Source organism: Cyprinodon tularosa, unplaced genomic scaffold (assembly GCF_016077235.1).
Source record: "Cyprinodon tularosa strain WSP-4 unplaced genomic scaffold, ASM1607723v1 ctg648, whole genome shotgun sequence".
Classification (NCBI taxonomy): domain Eukaryota; kingdom Metazoa; phylum Chordata; class Actinopteri; order Cyprinodontiformes; family Cyprinodontidae; genus Cyprinodon; species Cyprinodon tularosa.
Window position 1 is genome coordinate 285,787 of NW_024039394.1, and position 13,924 is coordinate 299,710.

The 13,924-nt window shown below is 42.9% G+C and overlaps 2 protein-coding genes across 2 annotated transcripts; both read right to left on the reverse strand.

Moving 5' to 3' along the window:
• Window positions 1-1,935: 1,935 nt before the first annotated feature.
• On the reverse strand, window positions 1,936-4,045 carry nat9 (N-acetyltransferase 9 (GCN5-related, putative)). The gene is made up of 6 exons (XM_038308813.1): window positions 3,893-4,045; window positions 2,819-2,928; window positions 2,596-2,736; window positions 2,449-2,508; window positions 2,269-2,363; window positions 1,936-2,188 (listed from the first exon to the last, which is right to left on the reverse strand). The coding sequence occupies exons 1-6, from the start codon at window positions 3,967-3,969 to the stop codon at window positions 2,039-2,041; spliced, it is 633 nt and encodes a 210-aa protein (XP_038164741.1). The 5' UTR covers window positions 3,970-4,045; the 3' UTR covers window positions 1,936-2,038.
• A 951-nt stretch (window positions 4,046-4,996) lies between these two features.
• syt15 (synaptotagmin XV) lies at window positions 4,997-13,621 on the reverse strand. The gene is made up of 7 exons (XM_038308805.1): window positions 13,404-13,621; window positions 13,179-13,318; window positions 11,407-11,699; window positions 6,963-7,130; window positions 6,766-6,874; window positions 5,865-6,047; window positions 4,997-5,245 (listed from the first exon to the last, which is right to left on the reverse strand). Exons 1-7 carry the CDS (start codon window positions 13,619-13,621, stop codon window positions 5,106-5,108), a joined length of 1,251 nt encoding a protein of 416 aa, XP_038164733.1. The 3' UTR covers window positions 4,997-5,105.
• Between the last annotated feature and the right edge of the window lie 303 nt (window positions 13,622-13,924).

Consider the following 13,924-nt stretch of genomic DNA (forward strand, 5'->3'; position numbering starts at 1 on the left):
GCAAGGTGTCGATGGTCGTCTTTTGGACAACTGTCAAGTCAGCAGTCTTCCCCATGATTGTGTAGCCTATAGAACTAGACTGAAAGACCATTTAAAGGCTTTTGCAGGTGGTTTGAGTTAATTAGCTGATTAGAGTGTGGCACCAGGGGCCATCAATTTTGAACCTTTTCACAATATTCTAATTTTCTGATATGATGAATTTGAGATTTTCATTTGTTGTCATTTGTAATCATCAAAATTAAACAAAATAAACATCTGAAATATATGAGTTTGTATGTAATGTATGAATATAATATACAAGTTTCACTTTTTAAATGGAATTACTGAAATCAATCTACTTTTTCATGATATTCTAATTTTATGACCAGCACCTGTATATATAAATTAAAATTGGGTGAGTAGAACACAGACCAACCTGCATCAGTTCAAACATGACTCAAAGTTTTTATTCTTAGAAATAATAGGTCTTTTTTGAACAGCAGTAATAAAGACATTCTTCAGAAAGGGCAGGTTTTATTTTGTTATATTTGTTCTACATCATGTCAACCACAATTGCAGAAAATTTCAGACCTCTAGCTTTAACAGTTCCAGAGCTGCGAGGTTTGAAACTTATGGTGTCGGGACCCAGAGGGTTTTAAGAGGTTAAAGGAAAGGTTCGGTCAGCGAGGAATGATCAGTGAAATGGAAGATTTCCAGAGGACTTCACCATTGAAATTCACCAGAGCTATAGTGAAACTGACAATGCCCACGTGCATGGCAGCTGGATGCTGGAATAGATCGGGTAAAAGTGGAAAATAGAGTTATTCCACCTTTCTGATTCCTGATCCTCCACGGACGGGTTGGTCGTTGGATCGCCAACTTGAAGAGGGAGGATTTGCCATCGAACTTCTGGCCAGAGAAAAAACCCGTAATATGTAGCCAACATTTGGAAGAAGAATGTTTTCAAGATGACTTGGATAATAGCGCATTGTGACAAACACCAGATACAGCACTGGGACTTGATCAACAGCCGATACCGCACCGTGACGTCACTAACCAGTAGGTGGCAGTAGTGTTCTTTGACAAACATGGATGCCTCCAGTAAAGCACATTCACATGAAAATGACTCTGAATTAAAAACACTGATCATTTATTGAACAGGATGGAATCATTTCAGATTTTAAGAACTTTCAGAAGTTTGGATTCTGAATATGAGCGACTTTTCCTTTAATCCTGGAGATGTTCTTCAGGTGATAGAAGGTCGACTTTCTTCCTGTCTCTCTGAGCCTCTGAAGGTTCAGGTCTGAGTTCATCACTAAACCCACATTTAAAGCCTGATTGCTGCTTTCTAGCTGGATGCTAAATCTGAAACAATTTTCCTTTGGTCCAAAAACGACTTCAGTTTAGTTAGATTCAGATGATTTATTTCATCCATGCATTGATTTCTTCTCTGGGTTCATGGTGACCTGGTGATGAACAGCTGTGTGTCGTCTGCATCGCTATGGCAACTGATGTTTATTAAAATGAGTTAAAGGAAGCATGTAGAGATTGAATAGAAGGTGCCCTAAGATGGATCCTTGGGGAACGCCACATGTGATTTTTTTTACAGTCTCTGGTGTACATATCTTTACAGACACACTAAAGGCTCTGTCATTCAAGTGGGATCTAAACCAGTCCAGTTCTGGAACAGGAAGTCCCGCCCAGTTTCCAGGCGCTCTAATAAAATCCAGTAATCAACAATATCAAACTGCACTGAGGTTCTTCCAAAGGCTGCAGTCATACTGATGTCACTGGATGTCAGGGAGGAAGTTACTGAGGCGTTCAGGGGCGGTTAGGTTAGAAACATTTTAGGCAAAGAACCAGAAACTTCTAGAAATCCCCATCTAAGGATGCTGGGTCACAAAGGTCAACGATTGCTGAGCCTCCACATCAGTTCAGCATCCTGAAGCTTTTTTTGTGTCTCTCCATCCTTCTGTTCGTCCAGTTTGTTTTCCTCCATCCATCGAGTTTAAAGAGCTTCCGTCCTTCCGTCAGACTCGGACTTCTGATGTCGGTCGCCTCACTGCAGCACCGGCGCTCGTCTGTTGCTGCATGTTTCTTTGTAGTCCCTCTCCTTCATATCAGCCAGCTCCCCCTGCAGGCGGATCCGAAGCGACTCGTCCACCGTCAGCTCCAGGGTCACCTCTCTGAACACGCTACACACAGACACCTGCAGACACGCAGCCACTGCTGGGTTCTCCTTCACATCTCCAAACCTCTGCTGGTGCGATCTGAGCGGCTGCTCCTTACCTCCTGGAACTGCAGCTTCCTGAACATGGAGATGCTGGCCTGGTTGTCCAGACCAATTTTTGCTTGAAACTTTCTGACTCCTAGTTTGTTGATTCCTGGTGGGGAAAAAAACAAAAAAACCCTCGACGATCTAAGAAGTGAAGTTAAGACCAAACTTCATTCTTATGTGCAGCTGCTCACCGTAGATCATCATCATGCGAGTCACCTCCTTCCCAATGCCTCTTCCTCTGTAACTCGGCTCTGTTCAAAAGAGACGTTTCAGTGAGCGAGGGATTTAAAAAATTTCTTCCAATCAGAGATTAGCCTGAGATTAGCAGAAACAAACACCTGCTATCATGACCTCCAGCTCAGCTACGGACGGATCCGTGGGGTCGGTCAGGAAGATGTTGACGTCTCCCACCATGCACTGCGCCTCCTCCACACCGGGGTCCGCCCAGCGCTCCTTATCCAACACGATGAAGGTGCACTCTGTAAAGTTTCAGCTTGAAAATTAAAGGATTGAAACATTTCTGTAATGCAGGCTGATTTGAAAGCGCCCGTGGCTGCGTACTGTCGCCATCCTCCCTCCAGCTCCTCTGCATGTCGTACTCCTGCTGCAGGCTCAGCGGCTCTGAGGCCGTCAGCTGCTGCAGCTCCGGAGACTTCATCCACTCGTGATATCTGGAGAAAAAGGAGGATGGAGCAGCAGCCCCTCAGCAGGAGATCAAGGTCTTTTTATGTTTGTTTTTTTACACTGAAATGTTCATTAAGTAAAAAAGCTGGAGTATGGAGGGTGAAAAGTGCCACATTAAACAAACTTATTAAAAACAATTTTCTCAGAATTCTGAGATTTACCGGTAAGTCAGAATTCTGACAATAAAAAAAGCCAGAATTTTTAAAATTAAAGTCAGAATTCTGACTTTTTTCCCACATTAAACTAAAATAAAATGTAAAAATCAGTGAACTTTTTTTTCCCAGTGGCCCTAATCCTCTTCCGTATAAAAGGAACGTTTCAGCCGTTGCTTTTTTATTTTTATTTTCTCATTGTGTCATCCTTTTACTCTTAGTTATCACTCAGCTTATCTGAATTAAAGTTAATTTCAAATCGACTCTTAGTTTATTTACTGTTGTTACTTTAAAAATATGATTTAAAATCCTGGTCCAGCAGCATCCTCATTCACATTTTCCTCTAAATTATCACCTTATGATAAATGTTTACATTATTTATTGGCTGCATCTAAAAATATCAAAGATATTTTCAATTTAAACAAAGATATGAAATAATACAATATAATTACAATAACTTCAATTATATCATTGTTCTAGGTCATCAAATCAATTCATTTATTCTGTCCAATAAGCTGCCTGCAGTGTCTACAAATGTCCAGCAGGTGTCAGTATTCTGCGAGACAGCATCAACGCAGAATCAATACAGTTTGACAATGATGTGTCTTAGATACTATGATAATAATACTAGATAATAAGGCATAAATATGCCTCATTAACGCGTCATTAGAAGTAATATTAAGTTATATTCATTTATTGCAGGTTGTTATCGGTTTTTATCAGTTGAACGTATCGCTTCTACGGGGAACCAAAGCGAAGCTGCCGGACTGTGAGCCGCAGCAGGACATCCATCACTGACCTGGGAACATGCTCTTCATTATATGGAACCAGTAAGACTCTGTTTCCCTCCAGTAAAGTGTTTTCATTTATCTTCATGTTGGTCTGGCTAAAGCCTCATTCCAGCTACTGGATAACTTCCGGGTTCTTACTCTACGGTTCCGTCTGCGGCTGCGCTCAGTGAGCCAGACGGGTGGAGCGCCATCTGCTGGACAGCAACAGCAAGTCCAGAGAAAAGGTTCTTAGAATTAGGTCTCTCTTTTGTTCCTTTTTTAGACATGTAAAAATACATAAACAGATATCATAAAACTAAACATGCAGGAGTTTGTGATGAAATTAGAGTTAGACTTTATTGTCATTTGTACTCACAGAGTCTATACAAAAAGAAATTTCGTTCAGTACAGCTCTCAAGACATTCCATTTTTATTTTATTTTTTAATAAAAAAAAATATATATATATAAAAAAATGATCTTTAAAAAAAGACATTTCCACTTTAAGTGCAGCTGTGATAAAATGTAAACATAAGACTGGTATATGATTTACAATTTTCAACATTTAGTATTATTGGAATTAGTATTCTTCCTGTGTTTGGTTGTTATCCTTATTCTTATAGGAACATGCTGGTGAAGATCCTCAGTCATCGAGGTCATGGTCATTCCAGAAAGTTTAAAAACAATCCATTGGACTTTGTTTCCAAGTTTGAAGACGTTTCTCTTCCCATCCAGGAATTAATGTATATATAATGTGTGTGTATATATATATATATATATATATATATATATATATATATATATATATATATATTACTGAACTATACAGTTCAGTTAAATAAATGGAGATCGATGGATTTTACTCAGTCGGCATTTTATTTACTTTGCAAAGTAAATTGAGAACAAGAAATTCATGTCGTCACACCAGCAGGATGGTCAGCCCTGTTCTGATTATACAGAGTTTTTTCTTCCTTATTTATGTCGATGAAAAAACTGCAGGTTGTATCAGAGTCAAAACAAATAAAACACAATTTAACAAACCTTGAGAAACAATTCGGCTTGTCGTGGGAATAAGTATGCCTTGTCTTCAAACACCCCTCACTGAGACATTTTCTCAGCCTTGCAGGTGAAACACATTTTTCACTGGATAAATAGCATAACTAAATGTATGAAAGCAGAGAAATCTAAATGTTCCCACCACAGCAGAGTTTCTTTTCTTTGTCCTCCGTTTGCCTTGTTGGGATTCAGATCGGCCTGCTCAGTCCGTGCCACATTTTCACCGGCTCTTGAGCCTTGTTGATCATGTCCATCCAGTGCTGCAGCTGAAGACCCCTGGCGTACATGAAGGGACCCAAAACCAGAACTCCCAGGATGGCTGGAGGCTCTGAAATCAACAGCAGTGAATGATCTCTGTCAAAGGCTTAACTTTAAGGTGGTATTTCAACATTTATGATGTAAGGTTCAGTCAATTCTCTGTTTCTGACCCTTCCACTGAGCTATCTCTAAAGTTAGCCTGCTATAGACTTAGACTGCTGGAGGACATAGGGACCCCTTTTCATCATTATTAATTCCATCTCTATTCTTCCACTCTACGTTATTCTCTCTCTGCTTTTTCTCATCATTCTTCTGGTCTGTGCTGCTTTAAGATCTAAACTGAAGCTGGTTGGATCGAAGCATTAGACGTTTTGTTGCTGTTGATCCTGTGATGAACACGTAGAAACATTCATGATCAAATCAGCATAATCAACTGATCCTCTAAGGTGATTGCTGATGGCTTTCCTTGTTGCCGTTGTGTGAAAACAACAAACTGCCCAAACTCCTGCTTTTCAGAGGCTCTCACCCTGATGGTGATCAGGTTAATAGTGGAACTACCTGTTACCAGTATTGACAATCATAACTTTCTTCATAGCTGTGACAGTGGATTATCTAATGGCCTTTTATACATAAATGCCAGAATGATATATTTTCAGTGTTTGTTTTTTCATGTTTAGAGCGTGTTTCACCTTTGCGGCTGTCGTTCGGCTGCTGCAGCTCAAATCTTAGGCAGGCATCGTCCAAGCATTGCGGTCGCAGTTTAAAGGTCATCCTGTATTTGAAGCTGGGATCCTGTTCTGCTCTCACCAGACAGCTACGCTTCGTCTTTACCGCCTGAGTGTGAATCTGCAAGCTCACCTGGACACACACGCCTGCAGAGGTAGACGGCTTGCTGTTAGCTGCTTGTGGCTAAAGCCGGGTGTACACTGTGGGATTTTTTTCAATCGTTGCACCCAGCTACAGCTCACACTGTACGATGAAACCGCAGGGTTTAAAAGTTCACAGCTCATGATGTTTGCGACCAGACGCTCTGATGCGATCTACCTGCTCACACTGCACGACTAAAAACCAGGTGGGACTCAGCTCCGCAGTGAGATGGCGCTACTCGGACTCGTCTATCTGGAAGCCTAACGAGTGAAACGCGCTGCCTTGGCTATTTGGGCAATTTTGTGCTTAAAGCCCTAAAAAGAAAAGGAGACGACGTATTTGGACGAAGACATGGCTGAGCAAACATGGCTACTAAGGTCTGTTAATTTGACAGAAAGAACTCCATTTCACTCATTGCACCCCCGCCATGCTGCTGGGTTTCATCTGAGAGGAAGAAGAAGATGAATCCTTGTTTGTGCACTAAGCTATCTGCCCACCACCTTATGACATCCGACTGCATTTCAAATATGATTGATTTTCTCCCGACCTTATGATTCCTGATGGGGAGGTAGTCGTTAGGGGCTGAACTGTACACTATGTGGCATGATCAAAAAGTTCTTGCACAGCTTTAGAATTGACCCAAAAAGGGGAAAAAATCGTGCAGTGTAAGCCCGGCGTAACGTTTTGCAGTAAAAGCCTTTTGGACGATGAAACCTGACATACCAGCATCTGTGAGGAGCTGAAGGCCCCGAGCTCTTAGAGCCACCACTGAGAGGCGCTGCAGAGACGAACTGTAGCTCAGCGACACCTGCACGTCGCCCAGCTCTGAACCCTGATGGACATCAGATGAGAGACCCCCCCCCCTGTGAGCATGTGGACCGCCTCATCGAGGGGTTGGGCGTGTGTGTGACGGCGCTCACCTGCGTCTCCTCCTCGGGATCCAGGTCCTTCCACAGCACCCTGCCGGCCTGACTCAGCTCCCCATCGAGGGGAAGGAGCACTCTACCTACAGCATGTCGTTTCCCGTCTTTCTCCACACTCAGCACACACACACTCAGGGTGCACTGGAACACACACACTGCCGAAACCTGTACGGCGCACACACACACACGAACAGACATGTCCTTCCTCAGGCTACAGAATATAAGAAAACAGATTTATGACTCACAGATCCCGTCATCATTCACTGTTATTTACATTTTTCTGAGTTCTGTATTTACGGTTATCGTAAAACGGTAAATTTCCTGTACTTATATAGGGCTTTGGTCTGTTCAGATGAGTTAACCGAAGCGTTTCCTCTACATTCAGTCATTCACTCTAATGCTACGTTCACACCGGACGCAGCAAAAGCAGCAAAATCGCGTCTGCTGCTTCCTTTTTGCTGCTTGTACCAGTTTAGTTCTGACGCGCGGCTGAAGCAGCTTTGCTGCTCTGGCTGCGCGGTGCAAAAGTGTGTCTGACGCGCGTTGGGCGGAGCTACTCTATCCTTTCTGCCTTGCAGCTATATTTGCTGTGATCAGTGGGAATAAAGTAGTTTTAATATGTTTTTAAGTAAGAAAATCCACCTGAAAACTTAATCAGTGCAGTCAGTTCATCCAGATTACCATCCTGCCTTTCAATATTATTTCTGTCGGAGCCGCTCAGACCCCCACATACCAACGGTGCGCTGTCAGTAGGAATCCCATTCAACAGCAGCCTCTGGCCGGGTCGCCTCCTCGCGGTTCACCGCGGCGGCTGGTAGGTGTTTTTTATCTAAATAATCCAAACTGCAGGCAGCAGGATAATAAAAACGAACATATTCTGCCGGCAGGTTTCTGCATTTGAAGTTAATTTAGGCGTTAATAAACTGTTTCAGAGGAGTGATCACAGCGCTCTGTGTCATCAGCGATGTGTCTGTCTCTCTGCCAGCCCCCAGATCGGCGTCTCTAAATGGTTGATGCGGCGCGTCGAGCAGCAAAAGTTCAATTTTTCCATCTTGAGCAGCAGCGCGTTTGCGGCGCGTCAGATGCTTAAACGCTCCCGACGCGCTGCCTCAGCTGCTCAAAATGCACTGCGGGACATTTTGCTGCGCCTTGACGCACGTCAACCATTGATTTTGCATGTAAACTCGCTGCTTCTGCCGCACCTGCTGCGTCCGGTGTGAACGTAGCATCACACTGATGGTGGTGAGCTACATTGTAGCCACAGCTGCTCTGGGGCTCACTGACAGAAGCCAAGCTGCTGTACGCTGGCGCCACTGGGCCCTCTGAGTAGAAAATGCAGGGGAAGTGTCTTGCCCAAGGACACAACGACACTGAAAGCCACAGATGGGGCTTGAACTGTCAACCATTCGACGCCACTGTCAGGTGTAGCAGTTTTATCAAAAAAGTTTAAAAAACAATCAACTGGACTTTGTCTCCAAGTTTGAAGACGTTTCTCTTCCATCCAGGAAGATTTTTCATTTCAAAATGTCAGAAATAGCGTTTAGTTCCAGGTTTTATAGAGAAGAACAGGTCCACGAACTGTAATACCCGAAACCTGTCTATGTCTCTGAAAGACAGGTTGACATTCTGGTTCAGAGCTGATGAAAATCCTTTGAGACGATTTAAAGATAATTTAATACAGAAATATGAGCATTAGGAAAAGTTTGTCCAATAACTCATTGATGGAGATTCTGTTGATGGTTTATAAGGCGGATTCACTTAACCATCAATAGAAACTGAAGAAACAGTTTGGATGAGATAAAAAAACAAAAAAAAAACAAAGAAGTTCTGCTTCATCACCACCTGGAAATGCTTAAGTTGCAGCTCTTCAATCATCGACCACAACTGCAGTCCACGCCCTGTGCATCTTTTAAAGGAAAAGTTCACTCATATTCAGAATCCAAACTTCTGAAAGTTCTTTAAATCTGAAATGATTCCATCCTGTTCAATAAATGATCAGTGTTTTTAATTCAGAGTAATTTTCATGTGAATGTGCTTTACTGGAGGCATCCATGTTTGTCAAAGAACACTACTGCCACCTACTGGTTAGTGACGTCATGGTGCGGTATGGGCTGTTGATCAAGTCCCAGTGCTGTATCTGGTGTTTGTCACAACGCGCTATTATCCAAGTCATCTTGAAAACATTCTTCTTCCAAATGTTGGCTACATATTACGGGTTTTTTCTCTGGCCAGAAGTTCGATGGCAAATCCTCCCTCTTCAAGTTGGCGATCCAACGACCAACCCGTCCGTGGAGGATCAGGAATCAGAAAGGTGGAATAACTCTTTTTCACTTTTACCCGATGTATTCCAGCATCCAGCTGCCATGCACGTGGGCATTGTCAGTTTCACTATAGCTCTGGTGAATTTCAATGGTGAAGTCCTCTGGAAATCTTCAATAATTGTTGTTGATTGCAGATGTGTCTAGTAGTTCCCATTGATTTAGCTTGGAAAGCGGGGAGAATGGCGCTAGGCTTACCGCACCGTGACGTCACTGCTGGAAGATGGCAGGAGGGAGGGGCTACTATATTTGGGCAAAGATGGCCGCTCACAGACTCAGTGATCGCGATAAAAATTATTTTTATTTTTTAACTTATTAACTCCAAATTCAATAAATCACAGTGAACGTATTAGTTTCAGGTATAAATAATGATCCATTGATTCTTCCTGCTGATGGACTTTTCCTTTAAAGGACTAAACTGCCTGGTTGGCGCCCTCTTCAGGTTAAAAATGGGATAGTGCATCTGATTTGAGCTTTTTAACAACATTGCAGAATAAATACAGGTGCTGGTCATAAAATTAGAATATCATGAAAAAGTAGATTGATTTCAGTAATTCCATTTAAAAAGTGAAACTTGTATATTATATTCATACATTACATACAAACTCATATATTTCAGATGTTTATTTTGTTTAATTTTGATGATTACAAATGACAACAAATGAAAATCTCAAATTCATCATATCAGAAAATTAGAATATTACTGAAGACCAATAAAAACAAAGGATTTATAGAAATGTTGGCCAACTGAAAAGTATGAACATGAAAAGTATGAGCATGTACAGCACTCAGTATTTAGTTGGGCCTCCTTTGGCCTGTATTACTGCAGCAATGCGGCGTGGCATGGAGTTGATCAGTCTGTGGCACTGCTCAGGTGTTATGATAGCCCAGGTTGCTCTAATAGTGGCTTTTAGCTCTTCTGAATTGTTGGGTCTGGTGTATTGCATCTTCTTCTTCACAATACCCCATAGATTTTCTATGGGGTTAAGGTCAGGAGAGTTTGCTGGCCAATTAAGAACAGGGATACCATGGTCCTTCAACCAGGTACTGGTAGCTTTGGCACTGTGTGCAGGTGCCAAGTCCTGTTGGAAAATGAAATCTGCATCTCCAAAAAGTTGGTCAGCTGCAGGAAGCATGAAGTGCTCTAAAACTTCCTGGTATGTGGCTGCGTTGACCCTGGACCTCAGAAAACACAATGGACCAACACCAGCAGATGACATGGCACCCCAAACCATCACTGACTGTGGAAACTTTACACTGGACTTCAAGCAACGTGGATGAAGTGCCTCTCTTCTTTTCCTCCAGACTCTGGGACCTTGATTTCCAAAGGAAATGCAAAATTTACTTTCATCAGAGAACATGACTTTGGACCACTCACCAGCAGTCCAGTCCTGTTTCTCTTTAGCCCAGGCAAGACGCTTCTGACGCTGTCTGTGGTTCAAGAGTGGCTTGACACAAGGAATGCGACAGCAGAAACCCATGTCTTTCATACGTCTGTGTGTGGTGGTTCTTGAAGCACTCACTCCAGCTGCAGTCCACTCTTTGTGAATCTCCCCCACATTTTTGAATGGGTTTTGTTTCACAATCCTCTCCAGGGTGCGGTTATCTCTCTTGCTTGTACACTTTTTTCGACCACATCTTTTCCTTCCCTTCGCCTCTCTATTAATGTGCTTGGACACTGAGCTCTGTGAACAGCCAGCCTCTTTAGCGATGACCTTTTGTGTCTTGCCCTCCTTGTGCAAGGTGTCGATGGTCGTCTTTTGGACAACTGTCAAGTCAGCAGTCTTCCCCATGATTGTGTAGCCTATAGAACTAGACTGAGAGACCATTTAAAGGCTTTTGCAGGTGGTTTGAGTTAATTAGCTGATTAGAGTGTGGCACCAGGGGCCATCAATTTTGAACCTTTTCACAATATTCTAATTTTCTGATATGATGAATTTGAGATTTTCATTTGTTGTCATTTGTAATCATCTAAATTAAACAAAATAAACATCTGAAATATATGAGTTTGTATGTAATGTATGAATATAATATACAAGTTTCACTTTTTAAATGGAATTACTGAAATCAATCTACTTTTTCATGATATTCTAATTTTATGACCAGCACCTGTATGGCCTTGCCTGGAATATCAGGCGGTCGTTAAACTCTGGATCGGGCCCCGTGGCCCTGGCCTTGGCCTGCCGGGGCCTCCGGTCGTCGGGCAGAAGCCGGAGTTCGACCAGCGTCATGTTGCTGTGGAAACGGGGAAGGAGGTTGCTGAGGCGGAGCAAGGAGACCACCAGCTGCTCGCTGCTGTGCTGATACTCTACAGAGAAGCAGAGGCGGGTGGCCATACCCGGAGGGGGGGGCACCACCTCGTTCAGAGGGGTCCCAGAGTAAAGCCCCGTTAGCAGCGACCCCACAGGGTACCAACCTGAGGAAAACAGGGGAAACACACGTCCTCATCAGTTTTTAGTTCATTCAGACGTTGATGGACTGAAATAAAAACCTGTTGCTGAGATCAGATCCGCTCCAGAATCCTTCTGTTTGCGTTCGTCTGTTAATCATTTGCCGCCATCTTAGTGCAGGATCTGTACATTTCTGTGCTTTTTGTAGCTACAAAAAAATAACTAAAATGTATCTGATTGACCTTTGATTAAAACTGTGATCTTTATGATGGGTTTTTGAAGCATCCTCCCTACCTCAGAATACTCACCATGACTCCATTCACAGGTTGATACTCTATTTGTCTAACACTCTGAAAAGGATTTACATTTAGTATTTTTATAACCTTTTGTTCTTTGCTGTGGGTTAAATTCCATCAGTATAAGCAGGGGCGGATTTAGGACATGTGGGGCCCTAGGCTAAGACAGGCAGGGGGCCCTCTGAACATTGTCCAGAGAGCTGTTCCAAACCAAATTTATTTTTGTTTTACACTTGTGTAAACAAAAATTACAAATAAAATCTGTCTAAGTCTAATAAAACAGCCCCATTCTCCAGATAGAGAAATGTTAATAGAATAGACATCCATTATCTGTTCTAGGTTGTGTCCCTCTCTTCTTGTCCCTTTTCTTCTTGTTTTCCTCTCTATGTTTTGTACTCAGCTGACTTTTCATGCTGTCTCTAAAGGAATGAAAGATTTTTTCCAAGCACTAAGCTCACTTAGCTGATTGCTCCTTCCTGTGTTTCCAAAAAGGCCAAAGTAAATAACCCAGTCCTTCTTTTCACTGTAGACAAGCCATGATCTGCTTATCTGTTCTCCATTTTTCATTTGGATGAAATAATAGCTGCATGAATCATGACAGCAGACAAGATAGAGGAGAGCAGGAGGCGGGGTTACCAATCTACTCGCTCTGGAGAGCAGAGTTCGCTGCTTTTAGATGTTGTCTCCAAAGTCTCCAGTAGCAGAAAAAAGTCTCTAGATTTGGCGCTAGGAGCTTTTTAGAAATCAAAGGGCTAGAGGGGTCTGAAAAGTGGCTAAATATAGCGACTAAAGCGCTAAGTTGGCAACACTGCTCTTTGCATGGTTTGTTTTCAAATGGTTTGCTGCTGTCTGTTTGGACCTTTCTGAACATGTGCAGCAAATGGACTGATCCAATATGGTGGACACTGAAGGGGGGGGGGCTGAGACACACTTAATATTATCAGCGTTCTGATGACATTTTAGCCAAAGGATTTTAATCAAAAACATGACTAATGCACACAAATAAGGAATAGTTGTATTAATCATACATGGAAACAGAGTTTTATGGGGCCCCCAGGAACTCGGGGCCCTAGGCAGCTGCCTATTTTAGCCTAATTGTAAATAGTAAAAACTAAATTCATTTGATCAAGTCCTTCAGAGAGGTAATACTGGAGGTCTACTGATTTAAAGCATCCTACTGGTGCAGCACCTTCATCACCTGTGACCTACTTCTTACTGACAGCGAGCCGCGATGAGCCAGAACGTCTCGCTGCGTCTCCAACTTCTTCTCCTCGCTCTCATCATCCCTCAGAAACTCAGCATTTTGTGGAATGAAGCGAGGAGGTAAAGAAAAGGGGATTTCATCTGACCTTCAAACACACAAACAGAAATAAAACTGCTTTCATGAAACTGTTAGTCTGAGTCCCTTTTAATGAATCCCTTCCTGTTACTGACCTGCAGACACTCTGAGAGACAGGGATGACTGGAGCAGAGTGAGCAGGTACCGATGGCACCATGCTGATCAGCTCCTGATATTCATCCTGCTTGTTCTTCCTCATCCTCAGGCAGCACATCAGCAGAATCAGCAGCAGCACCGAGGACAGCAGACCCACAGACAGACCCACAGACAGACCCACAGCGAGCAACAGCGCCTGGTCTGAACAATCACACATCTCAGCTTTTCCTTAATGGCACACGCCTGTTAGAGAAGCGTCTGTAATATTTTCTCACCAGTCATGATAAAGGTTTCCTTCAGAGTGGCCGTCCAAACAAGAAGCAGCCGCTTGGCGTTCTACCTAAACTGTTAGCGACCCTGAGGAGCAGTGAGGTGTTGGTGCAGCTGGCCGCTTCTCACCATGCTGCTATCTGCAGGGCCGGAAAAACAGCCACAGCGGCCTCTGGGAAGAAACACCTTTATGTTGTGTTATTGAGTAAAATTCTGGAAATGTATTTATAATAGACTGATTCAAAAAGAT

What these genes read in the sequence shown, in the direction of transcription:
- syt15 (XM_038308805.1), bottom strand. Translation starts at nt 13,621, where the DNA reads ATGTGTGATTGTTCAGACCAGGCGCTGTTGCTCGCTGTGGGTCTGTCT. An exon ending in ATCCCGAGGAGGAGACGCAG is followed by an intron (nt 6,875 to 6,962) that starts GTGAGCGCCGTC and finishes GATGTCCATCAG; the next exon opens with GGTTCAGAGCTGGGCGACGT. An exon ending in TCAGCTCCTCACAGATGCTG is followed by an intron (nt 6,048 to 6,765) that starts GTATGTCAGGTT and finishes CTACCTCTGCAG; the next exon opens with GCGTGTGTGTCCAGGTGAGC.
- nat9 (XM_038308813.1), bottom strand. Translation starts at nt 3,969, where the DNA reads ATGAAGATAAATGAAAACACTTTACTGGAGGGAAACAGAGTCTTACTG. An exon ending in GCTGGAGGTCATGATAGCAG is followed by an intron (nt 2,509 to 2,595) that starts GTGTTTGTTTCT and finishes TCTTTTGAACAG; the next exon opens with AGCCGAGTTACAGAGGAAGA. An exon ending in GGAAGCTGCAGTTCCAGGAG is followed by an intron (nt 2,189 to 2,268) that starts GTAAGGAGCAGC and finishes GCGTGTCTGCAG; the next exon opens with GTGTCTGTGTGTAGCGTGTT.